Source organism: Eriocheir sinensis, chromosome 30 (assembly GCF_024679095.1).
Source record: "Eriocheir sinensis breed Jianghai 21 chromosome 30, ASM2467909v1, whole genome shotgun sequence".
Taxonomy (NCBI): Eukaryota; Metazoa; Arthropoda; class Malacostraca; order Decapoda; family Varunidae; genus Eriocheir; species Eriocheir sinensis.
In genome coordinates this window covers 6,137,915-6,159,933 of record NC_066538.1, presented here as the reverse complement: position 1 = coordinate 6,159,933, position 22,019 = coordinate 6,137,915, and the positions used below count along the sequence as shown (strand labels likewise).

The 22,019-nt window shown below is 43.2% G+C and overlaps 2 protein-coding genes across 2 annotated transcripts in view; one reads left to right on the top strand and one right to left on the bottom strand.

Moving 5' to 3' along the window:
- LOC127005503 (homogentisate 1,2-dioxygenase-like) overlaps window positions 1-22,019 on the top strand; it is a 30,469-nt gene that overhangs the window by 4,039 nt on the left and 4,411 nt on the right. Inside the window, exons 2-9 of the mRNA XM_050874410.1 lie at window positions 11,452-11,581; window positions 12,018-12,148; window positions 12,637-12,814; window positions 12,980-13,159; window positions 13,271-13,368; window positions 14,253-14,381; window positions 14,593-14,719; window positions 15,449-15,630. Of these exons, the coding sequence (XP_050730367.1) occupies window positions 11,452-11,581; window positions 12,018-12,148; window positions 12,637-12,814; window positions 12,980-13,159; window positions 13,271-13,368; window positions 14,253-14,381; window positions 14,593-14,719; window positions 15,449-15,630 (1,155 nt within the window). The remainder of the gene's footprint in view (window positions 1-11,451; window positions 11,582-12,017; window positions 12,149-12,636; window positions 12,815-12,979; window positions 13,160-13,270; window positions 13,369-14,252; window positions 14,382-14,592; window positions 14,720-15,448; window positions 15,631-22,019) is intronic.
- Window positions 1,590-11,440, bottom strand: LOC127005504 (uncharacterized). Its single transcript, XM_050874411.1, has 2 exons — window positions 9,705-11,440; window positions 1,590-3,449 (listed from the first exon to the last, which is right to left on the bottom strand). Exons 1-2 carry the CDS (start codon window positions 9,880-9,882, stop codon window positions 2,812-2,814), a joined length of 816 nt encoding a protein of 271 aa, XP_050730368.1. The 5' UTR covers window positions 9,883-11,440; the 3' UTR covers window positions 1,590-2,811.

The window sequence follows — 22,019 nt, the reverse complement described above, 5'->3', positions numbered from 1 at the left end:
TGTCATTCCTCGTGTTTAACCATGAATTGTCGTATCTTCTTCCTTGTCATCATCACCTTTTTCTTTCACACCCACCCACACACTGATCATCTCGTGATCAGGTCGTGGTGAAACACACACACACACACACACAGGCAAGGAGTGTGCAAAGCTTTAAGGAAAAGTTGGATAAATGTAGATACGGAGACGGGGCCACACGAGCGTAAAGCCCAGCAGGCCCTGTAAAACTACAACTAGGTAAATACAACCAGGTAAACACACACACACACACACACACACACACACACACACACACACTGTACAATACAGTAAATAAAAGATGCAATGAAATTATAAACACTCACATAAAAAATAAATATAACATACAACCAATATTATGTAGTCAACTCAAATACCATGTCAAGTGGTAAGCACGCCTAGCTACGAATCCGAGGGCTCGGGTTCGAATCCCAATCAAGCAATAGCCGTGCAACTCACCCAGCTGTTCATCCTCCCTTTCGGGCTGAATGATAATTGGGTACCTGGGGAAACCTGGGGATGGTAAACTGTGGTAACCCGGATGTCACACTTGTTCTTGACCACCACAGGCTCAAGGGTCAATGCGACGGAGATAAACACCGATGCCACGCGCAGCTACAGCATATGCCTCAAACTTCACTTGTATAGAGCGATCATAGCTACAAAAACCATCACGCATACAACTGTAGTGCCAGGGGCCTATATAATCCCTCTATGTTAAGGACGGAACTCACACTTACAATCAATGTTAATTCCGTCTTTAACTTAACATAGGAGGATTATAGAGGCCCCTGGCACTACACAGGAACTTGGTCCAATGCGCTTTCGTTTAAGTTTAAAAAAAGTAAATAGTTTTGATAATAATCTCAGGTATGTGTACAGACGACCTCCCTCATGAAACCTTGATCTTTCTTTCCCGCTCCTCTCTCTCTCTCTCTCTCTCTCTCTCTCTCTCTCTCTCTCTCTCTCTCTCTGTATTCTTAACGGTATCGGAACAAATCTTTACGAATCTCCGTTAACCTGAATATCTGCTTGTCTGGATAACTTTCTTTTTATATGCATGTATCGCTTACCTGTGTGTGTGTGTGTGTGTGTGTGTGTGTGTGTGTGTGTATTTTTTTGGGGGTCTGTGTATCTATCTGTCTACCTATATGTGTCTGTCTATTATACATGTCCTCGTCTCCATCTGTCTCGAATGTCTGTGTGGATATCTGCCACAAGCCTGTCTGTCTTTCTGTTTGCTTACCTGTCTGTTCCTTTGTATATAAGTGGTATACATAATAAGTGATGGTGGTATTGATGGTGGTGGTGGTGACAGTAAAGTGGGAGGTGGAGGGGGGTTGGGTGATGTGTGGAGGAAGAGGAGGAGGAGGAGGAGGAAGGTGGATAGATATTGCCATCTTTTATCACATTTACCGACATACAAGGAGTGGAGGTTATCTCTTTTATATTTTTATCACATTTATTGACACATGGGAGTTCTCTTTATCACATTTATCGACATACGACATACAAAGGAGGAGGTTTATCTTCTTTATCATTTACCAACATAACAAGGGTGGGGGTCTCTTTTATCGCATGTACTGACATACAAGGGGTGCAGGAAGAAACTTTAATATTTCAAGCAATTTTCAAATTCAAAACATGCGTCATTTACTAAAAAAAAAAAAAAAAAAAACTTAGGTGGGACGGATCACAATAGGCAGTTGACAAAAGACACGGTACCGTGCTGAAATTCATCCAAAGAGATGCAACATGGCGGCGGAATTTAAGAGGTAGAAGGCTGTCAGTAGGAGGAGAGCTGATGAGATGAAGAGGACTCCACTCTGTCCAAGAGAGCTGTGAATGGAGCCCCCCCCCCACGTGAGATGCATACTCCATACGAGGGCGGACAAGGCCCTTATATGGAAAAGCATCTGTGCGGGGGAGAAGAACTGACGGAGACAATACAGAACGCCCAACCTCGAGGAGGCTGATTTAGTGAGAGAGGAGATGTGAAGTTTCCAGTTGAAATTTTTAGCTAAGGATAGACCGAGGATATTTATTGTTGAAGGTGACAGCTGAGTGTTGTTGAAGAATAGGGGATAGGTGTTTGGAAGATTGTCGAGTTGATAGGTGGATAAATTAGGTTTTTGAGGCATTGAAGGACACAAGGTTCCTTTTTCCCCAATCGGAAATGATAGCAAGGTCTGAGGTTAAGCCTTCTGCAGCCTCCAGTCTGGAGTCTTGCAATTCCTGTTGAGAGGGTCTTCTGTTGAAAGAAGTTGAATAATGCAGAGTGGAGTCCTCAGTGTACGAGTGGATAGGACAGTTTGTTATGGAAAGGAGATCATTGATGAATAACAGGAAGAGAGTGGGTGATGTGACAGAGCCCTGTGGGACACCACTGTTGATAGGTTTAGGGGAATAACAGTGATCTACCACAGCAGAGATAGAACGGTCGGAAAGGAAACTGGAGATAAAGGAACAGAGAGAAGGAAATTTATGGTAAGTTTTACCCTCACAGTATGAGTGGTGGGTGTGGCTATGAATGTTACTTAGGGTAAGAAATGATCTCTTGCAATAAATATAAGCTCCTTAACATAATTTTGCAGCAATTCTCACATTTTTACAATGTACTTATTTTATAAGACAAGAATTATCTTCAATAATTACTGATAACAATGCCAGTACTGGTCAAGGACCATGGTGTAAATAATACAACACAAGGGGTTTTGATAAAAAAAATATAATAATATTCATTTACATATTATTCATGATAATTTTAAAGTTAAGTTCAAGTAATGCATGACATTACTCAGTGCTCGTCTCACTTTTGTATTTTTCATACATTTGAGCAATCAGATTTAAAAGTATAGTATTGAATTCTATCCGAAGATGGCGATGCGAGTCTGGTATTGAGGCCATTAAAGCCTTCACAGATCTTTCAGCGAGCAATTCTTCAGGATTGGAATGCGTTTCCTTTTTTTTATCACCTACTTCTTTCAGTACAGTCTCTAATTCTGTTAAGGAATCCATTACCATATTATGCACATGTTTGAAATCACTATATCTGGACCTTTTGGCTCTTGGAGGCCCACTCTTAAACCCAACCACTGTAGGGGACAGTGTTGGTGAAGAAGGTGACGACACAGAGACACTGTCAGAAGAACAGGATGGAGAGGGTGAAGGCACAGGTGGAGAGACATAAAACAAAGTGGGAGAAGATGTGAGCATAGATGTAGATGTAGTGTCAGAGGGTGTCAGCACTGGCGAAGTGATAGAAGGCTCGCTCTTGGAATTTGCATAAACAGGGCGTAGGAATGAGCACGCAGAGAAGAATTCCCATTTTGGCGTTGCCTCCCCACCTGAACCACTTGGTGTCCTCTCCACCACTCGTAGCAGCTTTTGGAAGTTACCCCGCAAGTAAGTAAACCTGGCCATGACACCATCTGGAAAAACATGAAAATTTTCTGTGATGCAACACTCTGTGATCTTGGTTGCTAGAATTAATATGATGAATTAGATTTCCCAACATATTTTAAGGGGCGCGCCTATGGGTCTCCTCCTGCACATATGGTATGTCCAATAGCTTTGAAATTGTAGTATGTTGTTTGTTGATGTAAAGAAATGATATTCTGTGAATTTCATCAAAATCGGGTGAAGTTTAGGAGAGACTCAAACAAAGCGTGTTTTTCATTTTTTTGTTTCACAGGCTTTATTTTTCAGTTAATTGCTTTGAAAAAAATACCATAGAAACTTTGTTTACCTATCTACATTTTGTTGGAAGTGAATTTTTGATTTTTTGTTTTGTCTTCGAAAAAAAAATTTCAATTTTTTGTCACTTATTATTTTCTCCACTCTGTGTCCCGTTTTCTTTTGACATTTTTGAAAATCCATTTCCAACAAAAAATCGCCCTTTAGTTGTAGTTTAAAATGATACCTAACAAGTCATTCAGACGTTTTACCGATTTTGTGAAATTATTTGAAGGTTAAAAAGATACTTTTCGAGATATCGGCTCCTAAAGATTTTTTTTACATTTCTCCCTGTCTTGCCATTTGTATTTATCTGATTGGTATGAAATTCTCACATATGACTGTATATACCTTGTTGACTTACCTCAGAATGATAAGGCATCTGGTCCCCCTTTCTAAGAAAGTGTTACTCACTCGCAGGTGAGGGTGTCAGAAGGCGCCACCTTCCTCATTGTGGCCAGGTAGCGCGAGTGCCGCGGGAGTGCCTTGCTTCTACGCTACTCTCTTGCTTGTTTTCTGAGGTTTGGCCACTCCATAAGCCCTCTTGATGTTGGTGACTTTTTCTGGTTGCCTTGCACTTGTACATCATTTGTCAGGACGTTTTTTTGGCTGGAGAGGAGAGAAAAGTACGACATACTTTTCCCGTCTGTCTCTCGCTAGGCACTGACGCGGTGGCACCTCTCTTTCTCCCCTGCCTCTCCGCGCGAAGAAGAGAGGATGACAGATGACAAAATTTACAAAGAAATAAAATATTCTAATGCAATTTTTACGTATATACGAATGATACCGCATATGTTGACAAGAGCATCTTATGACGCGCATGTCCGACTATTACGCTAAAGCCCCCCCAAGGGGGAGGGGTTTTAATTTTACGAAAACAAACCTCACCACATGGTAATTTTGGGTTTCCCGGCCACGCTGAGCGAAAAACATCCATTCATCCGATTTTAAATATATTCGTCAAAAAATACCCCGTAGTCGCCCCCCTTAATGAAAGTGCAACAAATGTGTACATAGTATATTATAGTACCTATCACAATTCATTGCTCCTGACAGGTCCATGTAATTGCAAAATGCATTACAACAAAATTATGAAATTATTAGTAGCTAAAAAATAGCATATATTAAAAAACAAAACCCAACCAATCCTAACTGGTTTGTGATGTTAATGCACCACTGCTTGAATGCATCAAACCCCTACTCTGAATGCACCACCATGTAACAGGTCCAATGCACCACACAACTATTCCTAACGCAGTGTACATGCACCAATGTAATGCCAATTGATATGTTTTACTTTAGTAATCAGTACGTACAGTCAAGTGGGGTTATTTGGGAAAGTGGGGTAAATCGGATTACCGACAATGTTTTGCTTATTTTGGTAATACAGTGGAACCTCGGTTTTCGTTATTAATCCATTCTAAAAAGTCTGACGAAAACTGAATGTACAAAAACTGAAGGAATATTTCCCGTAAGAAATAATGTAAATCCAATTAATTCTTTCCAGACACTGAAAATTTTTAACAAAAAATAAATCTTGTAGAAAATAACTATAATTTCTACATAAAGAAAACATTGAGTAATAGATATAAATGACTGATGAAATGGATAAATGAACATTTAACATCACTTTTACCTTTACTGAAGACTCTTGTTCTTGTTGGCGTATGGAAGATGGTGAGGAGGGGAAAGGGAGGAAGAAAGGTTAATGTTTGGAAGGGGAATCCCCCACGATAAGGACTTCAGGTATCAAGGCCCTATATGGGGTTACTTCCCTAACGCTTGAACATCAAAGTTTTATAAAGTGTTTGTATCTGAAGTTGTTTCCTCGTATTCGGGTCACAAGGTGGACTGAATATTCTAGCACTTCATCGTGCATAAAAGACAATATATTTCCTAATAATGTCCCAAGGGAAAGGTTCAAGGGAGGTCTGGAGGTACCTTTGAAATGGATGATGTTGAGAGACGAGCACACGGCTGTGAGTCACGAACGCATGGGATGCTTTGTGTGGGCGCTCGATTCCGGGAAATGAGTGGCCAAGTCATGCGGGCAGGCGGACGAGTTTGGTACGGACTATTTTTAATCGTACAAAAACCGAACGGATGTACGAAAACTGGAAAAAAAATTTGACGAAAAAAACTCGTCGAAAACCGAATTGTACGAAAACTAGGGCATACAAAAACCGAGGCTTGACTGTAGTTCCTTGATTAGTTTTTCACTTATTTAACATTTATATGCATTTATTTGTCATTAAATTGCATACCTATCTCATATTACACTTATCATTACCATTAGTCTGGGTGAGGCTAGGACAGGCTATAGTGTTGTAACCAGAATCTGCCCATTTCATGGATGGTAGAAATACAATGACCTGACTGCAGCGTTAAATACAAATATCATAAGGTTTGTATGAGTACAATATTATAGTAATTCCTTTATGCATGACTTAAAAATCATGAGTAGAGTTCAGCGGTGGGATGTCTAAATGTTAGGGGATGGGAAGTAGGGAAGTTAGAGGACATGGCTAAAGAATTGAGGGAGTGGGACTTCCATGTGGTGGGGGTCACTGAGACCCAACTGAGGGAAAGATTAGAAGTCAGTTCAGGGGACTACAATTTCATAGCCAAGGGAAGGAGTAAAAACCCAAGGAAGGGTGGGGGAGTAGGCTTATTTATAAAACGGAACTCAGGCTTAACTTTTGAGGAACTAGATGTGGGTAACAATGAGACAAGCGAGGATATTCTAGCAGCGAGATTAGGGTACAGGGACAAGGGTAGGATGGAGCACCTAATCATAGTAGTGTGCTACATGACAGTGGAAGGGACGGGTGCAAGGGTAGAGAATGAAAGGAAGTATGAGAGGATAGGGAGGGTACTAACAGAAAATAGGCAGGAACAGGTAATTGTCATGGGAAACATGATTGGACATACTGGTATCCTAGGAGAGGAGATAAACAGAAATGGGATATTGTTATTAGAGTTTGTGGAGGAGTATGATTTAGAAATACGTATTAAATTTAACCATAGCGAAGGGAAGGATAACCTGGGCAGAAGAGGAAGGGAGTCAGCTATAGATTATATCCTTGTCAATGAGAAGGCTAGGAGGATGGTTAGGGATATGTGGATAGACGACGAGGGGCTCATAGATATAGTGAGTGACCACAATATGATGGTCTTAAATTGTGTTAGCCAGGGCCAGAGGGAGGAGGGGGGACACAGGAATAAAGACTGCCGCTGGAACATGAGAGGGGGTGACTGGGAGGCCTTTGGAAGAGACCTAACAGGTGTAGAATGGGGTGTGGATGAAACGAATGACAGGATGTGGAGGATACTAAATGAGACAGCCAAGAGGATAGGAATAATAGAGGTAGGAAGGGGTAGGAAACAGGGAAAGAAGTGGTGGAATGAAGATGTCGAAAAGGCAAGGAAAGAGAAAAAGTAGTTGAATAAGAGAACGAGGAGATTAAGGAAGGAAATGAACGGTGATGCAGGAAGAGTGGAATATGAAAACACATGGCAGCAGTATAGGAACAAGCAAAGGGAGGTAAAACGACTCATTAGGAGGGCGAGGGCAAAGACAGAGAGGGAGATAGTAGAGGAACTCAGGGAGAAGGGAGAGGAGGGGGGAAGAGACTAATGTGCCTTCCTTTCTGAGGGGGGAGGACAACAGGGAACAGCCCAACTTAGAAGAAATAGTATTGGGAAACAGAGTAGTGAAAGGGGCAGAAGAAATAAATAGGGAAATCAAAAACTTCTGGGAGGAGATAGGGGGGATGACTAGGCCTGTTGAGTTAGGGGAGGTGCACTTGGAATCTATCAGGAAAATATTTGAGGCTATGGGGGGAATGCTTCAGTAGAGAAGAGATCAGGGAATACGTAAATGACTCTCGGCCTAAATGACTTGAACTCAAAATCCAAAAGAATACAGCATTTTCACGCTTACCTCCATCATAAGAAGACTCAGATTCTTCGACTGTTGGGCTGTTATATAGTGAGGGAGTTCAAGTCGTTTAGGCCGTGATCCCTTTAGGCCGAGAGTCATTTAGGCTGTAATCCCTTTAGGCCGAGTCGTTTAGGCCATGATCCCTTTAGGCCGAGTCATTTAGGCTGTAATCCCTTTAGGCTGAGTCATTTAGGCCATGATCCCTTTAGGCCGAGTCATTTAGGCTGTAATCCCTTTAGGCTGTGATCCCTTTAGGCCGAGAGTCATTTAGGCTGTAATCCCTTTAGGCCGAGTCGTTTAGGCCGTGATTCCTTTAGGCCGAGAGTCATTTAGGGCGTGATCCCTATTTAATTAAAACAATTATTTTATTCAAAGGTAGCCCTTATATTTTCATTAAAAGTATACAAACACATTTATATATATTTTTTTAAATTTAACACATACAAATAAACGAAATCTTATTACTCAACATGAGGAGCAGACAGATGGCTGCATGCAGACAGCTGCTGGGATGTCTTGATCTCGTTCCTGCTGTAGCGATCCCATAGGTCAAACAGGCTCCCCTACACGTTCTTGAACGTTTTTCTCTGGTGTCGCTTTACTTTGCTCTCTTGCACAAACTGAACCTGTACTGGCACTAGTTTAGCTTCAGAGTATAGATTATTGATTAGCATATACACATGCTGGTTTGGCGCGACCACAAGTGTTAAGTCTTCCGTGCCAACCTTCAGTGTCATTGTTTGTGCGTACCGTACACTCCGTACGGTTAAATACACTCCATGATTCTGGTGGCCACATGCTGTTCTGAATCCATGTTTCATGGATGTAGGCTACCAGGTCCTGTACTGCAGGAGCTGCCAGAGTAGTATTGTCTGCTATTTTTTCAAATGATAATAAGATGTGCTCGGCTGGAAGGTAAGGCAAGGCTAGGAGGTGACGGATGACAGTGTTAACGGGGCCCGACGTCATATATGGCATGCGAAGTCCAAGACTATCAGCTTTGTGCCAAACTGCTTGTCGTGCGCTTTGTGTGTGTGTGTGTGTAGCCCGGCGGAGAGGGGTGATGTGGGACCGCTGGTGATAGTACAGGGACAGGGAACTAATACCTACTTACCATTACTGGTCTCTGCCACTGCTGACTTCCTAGGAATTGAACAATTGGTGCAGTACCAACTCAGCAAATCCAACTCCCCACTCACAATATCTAGATACTGCTGCCTAGTAAATTCAGTGTTGAAAACCCTGTGCTGCCATTCTTGGCATTGGTCACACTGGAGAGCATGCTGGTTGGATCTCACATGTTGAGAACACACAACACAAGGAAATTTTGTAGGTATCCTGAGCGATGAGATGTGAGGGAATAATGAATACGGAATTTGATTTCAACACAATCAACTAAGTAAGAAAGACAGTGTTTGGAGACTATTTTGAAATTAGTATGCACATTTCCTAATTTTCATCATATGTTTCGAATTTAGAATTGTTTCGAATTAAGTAATAGAGACAGTGTTTCAAAATTAGTATGTAGGTGTCATAATTGTAATTGCCCCTGTACGGGCAGGGCAAGAAGGTCTGCTGTGCGACAGGTGTGAGAGGTGGCAGCACAGGAAATATGATAATGGTGTATCTCTCATCGGCCCCTATCATTGTGTGGATAGTGCAGTGTTCTCTTGCAATGTGATTTATAGTTTAGTGAAAAATGTCATGTCATAACAAAAACTTATTTTTATATGATTATAAAAAGGTTCTCAATATTGTGGCCTAAACGACCCTGGGCCTAAAGAGTCGTGGTCTACAAGACCATATGACTATAATACTATTGTTATGGGGAAACACAAAATTTTAGAAATGTACCACTGACTAACCTAACTTAAATATGTAAAGGAAGATCAGCAGGTAAATTTCCACAAAAAACCTTACCCAATATTTTCAAACGAAAACTGTTACTATAATGAATCTGCAAACAGTAAAGAAAGATTAATAATTATAATACAAGAAACATAGTAACCTGTGGTGAGGTGTGTGGTGGCCTCAGGGTGCTCAGCTCTCAGCTCCCTGCAAACTGTGTCCCAAGTGGCCCGCTTCAGAGTTTTCTTGGGAAAATCGGGATGCTTAACATCCCAAAGCACCTCTTGGGGTCGAACTTTCTCCAGGAGAGCTTGACTAATTTCCGTGTTCCACTCCATCACGGCGAGAGGACTTGAAGTTAAGCTGGCGCGCAGGAACAGATGTTTACATTACACCACACTGGTAGTCAAACGACTATCTCATTATTGCCACTTTATACATTCTATGAAATTTTATTCCTATTTCAAGATATTTTTATACTTATAAATAATTTATCTCTTATGATTGAATAAGTTCTACACTTTCTTTTCAAAGATGTCAATAATATGAATACTGTATAACATAGATCTTCAGTTTTTTCCCCTTGGATGAGATCCAAGGGAAGGAGTACAACGGTACCTGTCCAAGTCCACCCCTTTCTCTCTCTCTCTGAACTTATTACTATTCTCAAGCAGATGCATTTTCCTTTCAATTCTTTTTTTTTCTCATGGAGGACGCGAGATGCTACTTATGTCTCTTCACTATTAAATTTTGTCGGTGCCAGTCTGAGGTGGCTTGTGCATCACCATTTTCGTTTTTTTTTTCGTTTTTCTGCAGCCTTTCGGAGGGTAGGGTGTTTCCGGAGCCATTTTTAGGGGTAGGGTGTTTTGCCGGAGGGAGAGATGAGATGATGGTACGGGCAGGTCATGAGGAGAGACGGAGAAAGTGACGAAAGGAGAGTAGCTATTGGATATGGGTATATGGGGAAGAAAAAGAATAGGAAAACCCAAGACGAGACATGATAGAAAGGACTGATTCCATCATGCAGGCGATAGACACAGGCGGAGGCGGCTCAGCATGAACAGCGACCCTGTATAAAAACACGTAAAAAAAACTGACCAATACGTGTTTTGCTGGAGGGAGAGCAAGCATGGGTTTGGATCACTGATCTCGATTATAACTGGATTGGCTTTCTCTGTATTAGCCTGAGAATCATGAAGCCCGCAGCCGCCATCTTAATTAAGATTCCCTCTGGCCGAGGCATATATATAAATAATTCGGCATCAACGCTCGCCGAGTGGCAGTAGCACGTGGTAAAACACTTCATTACGAAGTTGTTAATTTATTGAATTTTTCTATGCCCTAGCTACTAGCTTTTTATTGGTTTATGGGAAAAAAACACTCGTTACCCAGTCAACATATTTGGCACAAAGCAATTCTTTTTCGCGTTATTTGACTTTTATATCCTCTATATAGCATGTATGATATGTGTTTCCTTGCAAACTACTTTTTCAGTGGATTGGGAAATAACAAATGTTAGTCATCATGAAATAAAACAGAAAAAAAATGCAGGTTCTTTTCATATATTTCTTTTGGTTGCCCATTAAAAAATTCTCTATATTCTAAATCTAGATTTGAAACAGAAAACGAATCAATATGATGAGTAACTGAAGCAGATCCTTTTTCGTTTTATCCTTCACGTCTTATTCTTCATTTTTATTTCTTCTATCTTCAACTTTTCTGCTTCCGAAGTAAATTATTTGTTTGTTTGTTTTTTTGGTATTTTTCCCTTATTTATCTTTCTAATCTTCCTCTTCTTTTTCTCCCCCCTCCTCGATCCTTTTCCTTCTCCTACTCCTAATCATCATCATTGTAATTTTCTTCTCCTTCGCCTTCTTCTTTTTCTTTACTCCGTCTTTTTTCCCCAGTACCTGAGTGGCTTTGGGTCGGAGTTCACGTCTGAGGCCTTACCTGGGGCGTTACCTGAGGGCCAGAACAACCCGCAGGTGTGTCCCTATGGCCTCTACGCTGAGCAGCTCTCCGGCACGGCCTTCACAGGTAAGTCAAGGTGTTACTTGCTTGCTTTTTTATCTTTTATTCATTCATTTACGTATATTCTTTTTATTTCTTTTCATCTGTTTTCATGTACTTAATTACGAATTCCTTCTTTATCTATCTATCTATATTTCTTCTTTTCATCTGTTTTCATGTTTATCCGATCAGTATTCCTTCTTTATTTATTTATTTATTTATTTATCTGTCTATCTATCTATCTATCTATATTTCTTCTTTTCATCTGTTTTCATGTTAATCCTCAGTATTCTTTCTTTATTCATTTATTTATTTATCTGTCTATCTATCTATCTATATTTCTTCTTTTCATCTGTTTTCATGTTTATCCTCATTTTTCCTTCACTTCCATTCCCTATTTTATTCTCCTTTATCTATTATCATGTGTATCATCATCTTTTCTCCTTTTCCCCCCTCTTCGCAGCGCCGCGGGAATCGAACCGGCGCTCATGGCTTTACCGCATCCGTCCGCCAGTCATCCACCGGCCCTTCAAGCCCCTCAAACATGATTTCCTCGAGAGTGACTTCCGTAAGAGGCACCCCAACCCCAACCAGGTGTGTGGACAGGTGTAGGTACTGGAGGAGGAGGAGGAAGAGGAGGAGGAAGAGGAGGAGGAGGAGGAAGAGGAATTAATGATGGTTCTTCTTAGGCTTATTTCAGATATTTCTCATTCTATATTTTTTTCTTTTTAATCTCTCTGCATTCTTGCATCTTCCTGTGAAAGTGATTGGTTTCCTTTTCCTTAATTCATTTGCTTTTTTTTCTCCTTTATTCATATACTTGTCTATATTCGCACTTTTCTTTTCTTTCTTCCAGTTTTCTTTGGGTTTTCTTTTTCTCCTGTCTTCTCCTCCATTTTCTTTGTCATTTTGGTTAGTTGTTACCCTTCTTTGTGTTCATTTACCTTTATTCCCCTTTAATCTCATTTGCATTTATCTCCATTTGTATTTCTCCTTTCGTCCTGTTTGCGCGGGCTCCGAAAATTAAGTTTAATCAAGAATATGACACCAACACTCACTCTCTCTCTCCTTCTCCCTCGCAGCTAAGATGGAAGCCGTTTGATATCCCGAAGCAGGAGATGGATTTCGTGTCTGGCCTGCGAACGGTTTGTGGCGCCGGGGATCCGCTGTCCAGGAACGGCTGCGCCATCTACGTGTATGTGTGCAATGTCTCCATGACGGACAGCGCCCTCTACAACAGCGACGGGGACTTCCTCATAGGTATTTAGGTCGAGGGTTTGTGTTTCGAGCGCGTGCATGTGTCCTTTCGAGTTATTTTTGCTTCACTTAACTTTTACACTTGCATGACTGGTTTCGTTTCGACTTTTCGCACGAACTGACGACTGCAGGAGTGTAGCTATTCACCTTCGCCTCCCACCCTTTCAGTCCCCCAGCAAGGCACTCTGGACATCACCACAGAGTTCGGGAGGCTGCGCGTGGGCCCCAACGAGATGTGCGTGGTGCAGCAGGGCATGAGGTTCTCCGTGGCTGTCTCGGGGCCTTCAAGAGGGTACATACTTGAGGTGTACAACAACCACTTCGTCCTGCCCAACCTCGGCCCCATCGGTGAGCTGAGAGAGAGAGAGAGAGACTGACTGACTGAAACGGGCTAGAGGGGTGGGTCCATTGTGTATATAAGTTATTACCCCATGGATTAATGTTTCAATCTTATTCCAGGTGCGAACGGGCTGGCCAATCCTCGAGACTTCCTCACTCCCGTCGCCTGGTACGAGGACAAGGAGGTGGAGAAGTACAGGGTCATCTCAAAGTACCAGGTAATGGGTCCTTGTCATCCTCCTCATCGTCCTCCTCCTCCTCCTCATCATTATCATTATCAGCCACTGCTCAACCATTTCAGAATACGAAGACAAGGAGGACATGCCACCCCCTATCTCGCGGCCCCGCTGCACTCGATTATCTACTCTAGCTCATCCCTATACTGTCCAAACCCCTTATGCAAGAGTTAACCAGCATCTTCATTCTTTCATCCCCTTCGATCACTGGTAAACTCTGGAACAGCCCTCCTTTATCTGCATTTCCTCCTGCCTATGACTTGAGCTCTTTCAAGAGGAGAGTATCAAGACGCCTCTCCACCCGAAATTGATCTCTCTTTTGGCCACTCTCTACTTTCATCTTTTTTAGGAGCAGAATTTAGCGGGCTTTTTTTTGTACACTTTTTATATGCCCTTGAGCAGCTTCCTTTTCTGTAAAAAAAAAGTACACCGTGTTATCTTCAAGTACCATGTACTCATCATCATCATAATCCTTCTCCTCCTCCTCATCATCATCGTCATCGCCGTCATCATCACTAAACCAGTTTTTCTAATCGTTTCAGAACACTAATTTTTAACCATTTTTCGATTTTTTTTTAGTAATGCTTCAACGGTTTGTTTTTTTGAGTAATGTTTCTACGTTTTTCATCATGTTTGCCCTTGACTGCTGCCTCCTCTATTGTGAAAAAAAGGCGTTTCGCAACGTTTTTCCTTTCTTTTACGCAGGCATTCATCTTTTTCTCTTTCACTCACCCTTGCTTAACTGCTCTGTGCCTTCCTCACACCAAAAACTATCTCGCCAATCTGCTTTCACTGTACCATATCACATCGCCTTGTTTTCCTCCACGTGTTCACCTTTCTCACACGCACACCTGTTCATACCTTAGGGACACCTGTTTGAGGCCGTCCAGGGTAACTCTCCCTTCGACGTGGTGGCCTGGCACGGAAATTACGTCCCTTATAAATACAACTTCAAGAACTTCATGGTCATCAACGCCACGGCCTTCGACCACGCTGTAAGTAGTGACAAACAGTATTAGTGGTAGTAGTAGCAGTAGTAGTAGTAATAGTAGTTGGGGTGAAATTTGAAGCTGTAAATTCAGTAACATCACATTAGCGTGCAATACTCGATAAGGGAATTGCGTAGTGGATCGAGAAATGTCGGATATCTATCATGAGAAAAGCTGCACTCCTACACCTGTCTTCTCACACCTGTCTCCGATGCAGGACCCGTCTATCTTCACCGTGCTCACCTGCCCCAGCGCCAAGCCAGGTACTGCCATCGCGGACTTTGTGATCTTCCCGCCACGCTGGGCCGTACAGGAGCACACTTTTAGACCACCCTACTACCACCGTGAGTTAACTAATTAGCTACCTGTCAGTTTTCCACCTTTATTCTCATTTACCTGTCAGTTTTCCATCTTTTTTTCATTTACCTGTCAGTTTTTCACCTTTATTCTCATTTACCTGTCAGTTTTTCATCTATTTTTTCTCATTTACCTGTCAGTTTTTCATCTATTTTTTCTCATTTACCTGTCAGTTTTTCATCTATTTTTTTCTCATTTACCTGTCAGTTTTTCACCTTTATTCTCATTTACCTGTCAGTTTTTCATCATTTTTTCTCATTTACCTGTCAGTTTTTCATCATTTTTTCTCATTTACCTGTCAGTTTTTCACCATTTTTTCTCATTTACCTGTCAGTTTTTCACCATTTTTTCTCATTTACCTGTCAGTTTTTCACCATTTTTTCTCATTTACCTGTCAGTTTTTCACCATTTTTTCTCATTTACCTGTCAGTTTTTCACCAGGTTTCTTCTCATTTACCTGTCAGTTTTTCACCAGGTTTCTTCTCATTTACCTGTCAGTTTTTCACCAGGTTTCTTCTCATTTACCTGTCAGTTTTTCACCAGGTTAATTCTCATTTATCTGTCAGTTTTTCACCAGGTTTATTCTCATTTACCTGTCAATTTTTTTAACCAGGTGTCTCTTAATTACCTGTCATTTCTACACTTTTTTTCTTACCTAGGTAGTATAATTAACCTCACCTCAGCTCACCTCACACCTGTATCATTCTTTTCACCAGGTAACTGTATGACTGAGTTCATGGGGCTCATCTACGGTAACTACGAGGCCAAGGAGGAGGGCTTCATGCCGGGGGGGGCCTCACTCCACTCCATGATGACGCCACATGGCCCCGATACCCAGTGCTTCGAGAGTGCCTCCACGGGGGAACTGAAGCCTGTGAGGGTGGCTGACGGAACGCAGGTAGGGGTGGTGGTGGTGGTGGGGGGGGGGTAGGTGGATCTGGGGGGGGGGGGGTAAGTGGGGGGGGGGGGTGAGTATAGTCAGGTGGGTCGGTGGAAGGGTGGAGACTGCAGCGTTGTCAAATTATCGTACTCATTGCATTTCACTTTCGTAGTTGCTGACCGATAGCTATAACAACAAAGAACGAAAAACATCAATAGTCAACAGTTTTAGCACTAACTTTGATTTTCTCACGTTACTTGTGTAGGTACGAGAGTTTGAGGCATAAAAATGATAGATACGATATGTGGTTAATACGATAATTTGGCAACGTTGGTGGAGAGTAGTGTGGATGGGATAAAAGGTGTGTGGGGGTGGAGGTGGAAGTGGGTGGAGGTCGATGTGGATGAGGGTGTATGTGTCAGGAGAGTTAGGGGGAGGGTGGGTGTAGGTGTTGGGGGTGCTGGGGTAAGAAGGTGTGTAAGTGGATGCAAGGGTGGGAGAAGATGTGGAAGGGTGGATGGGGTGAGAATGGGGTGATGGGGAGCGTGTGGGGAAGTGTAGGAGTGGATGAGGTTAGTGGAGGGTGTGGGTGGGTGAATGCTCTCTCTCTCTCTCTCTCTCTCTCTCTCTCTCTCTCTCTCTCTCTCTCTCTCTCTCTCTCTCTCTCTCTCTGCTGAGAGAAGGTCGTGACCTCACCCCGCTGCGCCCCACAACATCGCTTGCCCTGTGTTTTCGTCGTGCTCTTGGGCGTTTGTGTGTTCTCGCTTGTGGACCTTGTGTGTTGCCTGTGATTTCCCGACACGTGTTTGGTGTGTGTTCGCTTGTGGTTTCTGCCTGTGGTTGCCTCTGTGATTTGTGTTTCCGGTGTTTTTGCGTGTGATCTGGCTGTCTCCGGGTGTTCTGCGTGGGTTTCAGAGTGATTCAAGTGTGTTGTGTTTCCGGTGTTTTTGCCTGTGATCTGGCTGTTTCCGGGTGTTCTGCGTGGGTTTCAGAGTGATTCAAGTGTGTTGTGTTTCCGGTGTTTTTGCGTGTGATCTGGCTGTTTCCGGGTGTTCTGCGTGGGTTTCAGAGTGATTCAAGTGCGTTGTGTTTCCGGTGTTTTTGCGTGTGATCTGGCTGTTTCCGGGTGTTCTGCGTGGGTTTCAGAGTGATTCAAGTGTGTTGTGTTTCCGGTGTTTTGCGTGTGATCTGGCTGTTTCCGGGTGTTCTGCGTGGGTTTCAGAGTGATTCAAGTGTGTTGTGTTTCCGGTGTTTTGCGTGTGATTTGGCTGCTTCTAAGTGTACTGCGTGGGTTTCAGAGCGTTTTGAGTGTGCTGTTATGTTTCCGGTGTTTCTGCGTGTGATTTGGCTGTTTTCGAGTGTTCTGCGTTTCGAGTGTGTTGTTTCCAGTGCTTTTACGTGTGATTTGAATGTTTATAGTGCTCTGCGTGGGTTTCAGAGTGTTTTGAGTGTGCTGTTGTACTTCCGGTGTTTTGAGTGACTTGAGGGTGTTTAGTCGTGCTTGTGCTTGGGTTTCTGAGTGTTTCGTGAGTCCCAGGTGTGACTTTGTGTTCCTGAGTGTCTCACGCGTGATTTGGGTGTGTCGACAACCCACCCTTTGAATTCCTGAGGATTCAATCTGCTCCTCCTCATTACACCCTCTTTAAATCCCCTAGAGGATTAACACTTCCTACACCCCTTTCCCTCACCTCACCTAAGCCCCCCCCCACCCTCGCTCACCTCACATCCCTTTTGCTCCTCCTCATCCCCTACTCCTCCCTCACCTCCACATATTTCTAAGCCCTCCCCCCCACACTCACCTTACCTCACATCCAATTTACCCAACCCATAACCCACCATACCTCGCCTCATTCTTAACCATTCTTGTTCTCACACACCTCCTCACCTCTCATCCCTTCCTCCTCCTCTCTCCCACTAACCTCCTTTCCCAAACTCCCTCTCACTCATCTCACCTATTTCCTAACCCTCCTTGATCTCACACAACACACTCAGCGCCCCCCTTTCCCCCTAATTACTCACCTCCCCTCCCTGCCTCCTCCTCCACGCTCACACCTCACCTAGTTCCTAACCATCCTTGATCTCACACACCTCACTCACCGCCTCTCTTTCCCCTCTTTACTCACCGCACATCTCTTCCTACTCCTCCTCTCTCCCACCTCACCTATTTCCCTAACCCTCCTTGATCTCACACACCTCCTCACCGCCTCCCTTTCCCCTCTTTACTCACCTCACATCCCTTCCTCCTCCTCTCTCCCACCTCACCTATTTCCTAACCCTCCTTGATCTCACACACTCTCTTTCCCCTCTTTACTCACCTCACATCCCTTCCTCCTCTCTCTCTCACTTTTCCTCCATTACTAAACTACCTCTCACACCTCACCCCTTTCCTAATCCCCTTCACTCTGTGTTTTATCTCTTTCATTTCAGCTAAGATGGCGCCTAAGAAGTGCAGTACTTGTAACGGTAGCTTCTCAGCTCACTTTTTACAGGGCGTTCTGCTGTCTGTCGACTGTGTCTGTCCAGGCAGCATCTCGAGACAAGACTGCAGGAGCAGGAAGAGAAGATGGAAGAAGGCCAGAATAAAATAATAGAGCTTTCTCTCACCAGGCAGCATCTCGAGACCAGACTGCAGGAGCAAGAAGAGAAGATGGAAGCAGGTCAGAATAAAATAATAGAGCTTTCTCGCACTGTTGCCTCCTTGCAGGAATTCATCCAGGCTAACGTTGCTGTGGTGCCAAACCCTTCTCCAACCGCCCCTTGCCCTCAGCGGTACCGTCGACACCAGCGGACAACACCACGCAACGGGAGGATGCTAGTGGCACCGCCCATGATGGCTTCACCGTCGTGAATGGAGGAGCCAAACCAGCCAGACAAGCGATTTATCCTGTTCATTGCTTCAACAGGTTTGCCATTCTGGAGGAGGAGGACGAGCAGGAGAGCACCTTCCTGGTGGGTGACTCCATGATTCGCCAGCAGGTCGTTGAGTTCTGCGGCAGAGTTCCTCGTCGAAGACGGAACTATTGCTATCCTGGTGCTGGGATCGACGACATAACTGCTGCTCTTGAGGAGATCTCCCCCCAGGCTACCAATGATTCACTGTTTGTTATTCACACAGGTACGAACGACATCACCACGACCCGGTCTGAGGAACTCCTGGAGAAGTACCGTAGGCTCATCCAGCAGTATAAGACTAAATCCCCTAACATTTTGATTTCAGGAGTTCTACCACGGACTTGGGCGGAGAGCGACTTTTTCAGTAAGGCCTTCAGCCTAAACAACCGCTTACAGACTCTTTGCAGGGAGCTTGACGTGGAGTTCCTCAACACATGGGACAATTTCTATGGACAAAATGAGCTCTTTCACAGGGACGGATTGCACCTTTCTCCCATCGGGGCAGCCAGACTCGGAAGGCTCCTCAACGAAGCAGTGCGCGTCATCCGAACAAAAAACGAGTCACGGCCACGTCCCTCCACCCCACCCGTGTAAATAGACGCCGTGCATCGCAACAAACCCGTAACCGTGATCCCGCAAGTACCACCACCTCTATTACTAAGCCTCTAGATAACTTAAAAATCCTTAGTTTCAATGCGCGTAGCCTAAGAAACAAATTTGATGAACTGAGATGTCTTGCTTTAACATAAAATTTTGACATAATTGCTATAACCGAAACATTTATCGACACCACAAATACTGATTTAAGTTCCGAATACAACATAGATGGCTACAGACTCTTCAACAAAGATCGTGTAAACCGCAGAGGCGGTGGCGTCGCCCTTTATGTCAAAAGCTATTTGCAACCCACTGACAAAACACCGGGAAACAGTAACGTTGAACATTTGTGCGTGCGAGTAAATATTGCAAAAGTCAACTTAAATATATCTGTCACCTACAGACCTCCCGGGCAATCACTCGATGACGACCTTGAAATGTACAGCGTCTTAAGGCAGTCACTTAATAACAGCGACTCACTGATATTAGGAGACTTTAACCTCCCCCATATCGACTGGGCGACACTGTCAGGTACAGAAGGCGAGTCACATAGAATGATCGAATTTCTAGAAGAAAATTATTTAAGCCAAATGGTTTCTGAGCCAACTCGACAAAATAATATACTCGACCTTGTTATAACGACCCAAGATAACCTAATCAGTAGTGTCACGGTAGGAGAACACCTCGGTTCTTGCGATCATAAATTAGTGCGCGTCGACATTAAAGCTCAATCATCAGTGACTGAAAATAAAGTAAAGGTGCCCAATTTCAAAAGAGCTAACTTCGTAGAAATCCGACAAATACTAACAGAAATACAACTATCAGATGACGGCAACGTAGAGGAAGCCTGGCTAAGCCTTAAAAATCACTTACTCACTCAGCAGAACACATTCGTCCCCTTGTGCGAGAAGCGAATTAACACTAATAAAAGCCCACCGTGGTTTAATAGCGAAATTAAACAATCAGTCAATGAGAGAAAATTGTTTTACAGGTTAAAGAAAGAACAAAGCACGCCCGAAAACATTAGACTTTATAATGATGCCAGGCGACGAGTAAAAAGACTAGTAGGTCAGGCAAAGCGTAGATACGAAGAAAATATTGCAGCCAACTGTAAAATAATCCGAAATCTTTCTTCAGTTACATAAACAACAGAAAGGCGATCAAAAGTGGTATTGGACCTTTAACAAACAGCGACGGTGCACTAGTGACTGACAGCCAACACATTGCAAACCTCTTAAACAATTACTTTTCCTCGGTGTTTAATACTAACAGTCTTCCTCTCGCTACCACCAACACCAGTACTATTGTAAATCTCGAGCATGCATTGCCTAATTTTGAAATAACAACCGATGAAGTCCTTAAAGCTCTCCATTCACTTAAAACAAATAAAAGTCCTGGACCTGACAAAGTATATCCAACTCTGCTGAAAGAAACAAAGAGCGAAATACTCTCCTCCTCACAACCGTATTCAATATGTCCTTGCGACAAGGCATCGTCCCTTCAGATTGGAAAAAGGCTAACGTGACACCGATTTTCAAGAAAGGAGACAAAAAGTACCAGGTAATTACAAGCCCATTAGTCTAACTCGGTTGTAGGTAAGCTACTTGAGGGCATAATTAGAGACAAAATTGTGAATTACCTTGAAAGCCACTCATTGATTGGGGACTCACAACATGGCTTCCGAAACAAAAGATCCTGCCTATCAAACCTATTAACCTTTTATAACGACCTCTTCACTGTTTATGACGTAACCAAATCACTGGACGTAGTCTATCTTGATTTCAGAAAGCGTTTGATAAAGTCCCGCATCATAAATTACTTTACAAATTAAAGCAAATAGGTATTGACGGTCAAGTAAACCAATGGATCGCGAATTGGTTGAGCAACAGACAACAAAGAGTAGTGATCGACGGATTTAACTCAGAGTGGGCGCCTGTCACTAGTGGCGTCCCTCAGGGCTCGGTCCTTGGCCCAGTGCTCTTCATTATTTACATCAACGACGTGGATGTTGGACTCAATAACCGCATTAGTAAATTTGCAGACGACACAAAGATTGGCAACTCGGTTCTCACTAACGAAGACAGGCAAAGCCTCCAAGAGGATTTGCACAAAATTTCAGCTTGGTCGGATAGATGGGAGATGCCCTTTAACGTAGACAAGTGCCAGGTCCTTCAAGTTGGAACGAGGAATAAGAAGTTCGAATACGAAATGCGCGACGTTAAACTCAAAAGCGTTCAATGCGTCAAAGACTTGGGGGTCAAAATCGCGTCAAACCTCAAATTCTCACAGCAATGCATCGATGCAGCAAATAAAGCGAACAGAATGTTGGGCTTCATTAAAAGAAACTTTGTATTCAAGAATAAAGATGTAATACTCCCGCTCTACAACAGTTTAGTCAGACCCCACTTGGAATATGCGGTACAGTTTTGGTCTCCCCACCATGCAAAGGATATTGCTAAATTAGAAGGTGTTCAGCGTCGGGCAACGAAAATGATCCCTTCCTTGCGCAACAAATCCTACGAAGAAAGGCTTTCTACCCTTAACATGTTCTCTCTTGATCGAATGTTTTAAAATACTTAATGGTTTCACGAATGTAGACAGATCAACATTGTTTATGATCGATGACACTTTGCGCACGAGGAACAATGGCGTAAAACTCAGATGTAGACAAGTAAATTCAGACTGCACCAAATTTTTCTTCACCAACGTTGTAGTGCGAGAATGGAATAAGCTTCCACCGTCAGTGGTCCAGTGTAACACGATTGACTCCTTCAAAAATAAGCTCGACCGTCACTTCCTTCAACTTAATATCAACTAGAGTAGAAATGCAACGTTTTGGAGTCTTCTGATTAATGTAAAATCACTTAGGTTTAAGGACAGACCACCAAGTCTGGACCATGGGGTCTGTGTGGTCTGAT

Coding starts and splice junctions, on each gene's coding strand:
- LOC127005504 (XM_050874411.1), bottom strand. CDS start 9,882: ATGGAGTGGAACACGGAAATTAGTCAAGCTCTCCTGGAGAAAGTTCGA. Junction 3,450..9,704: donor CACCACACACCTCACCACAG/GTTACTATGTTT, acceptor ATGTTTTTCCAG/ATGGTGTCATGGCCAGGTTT.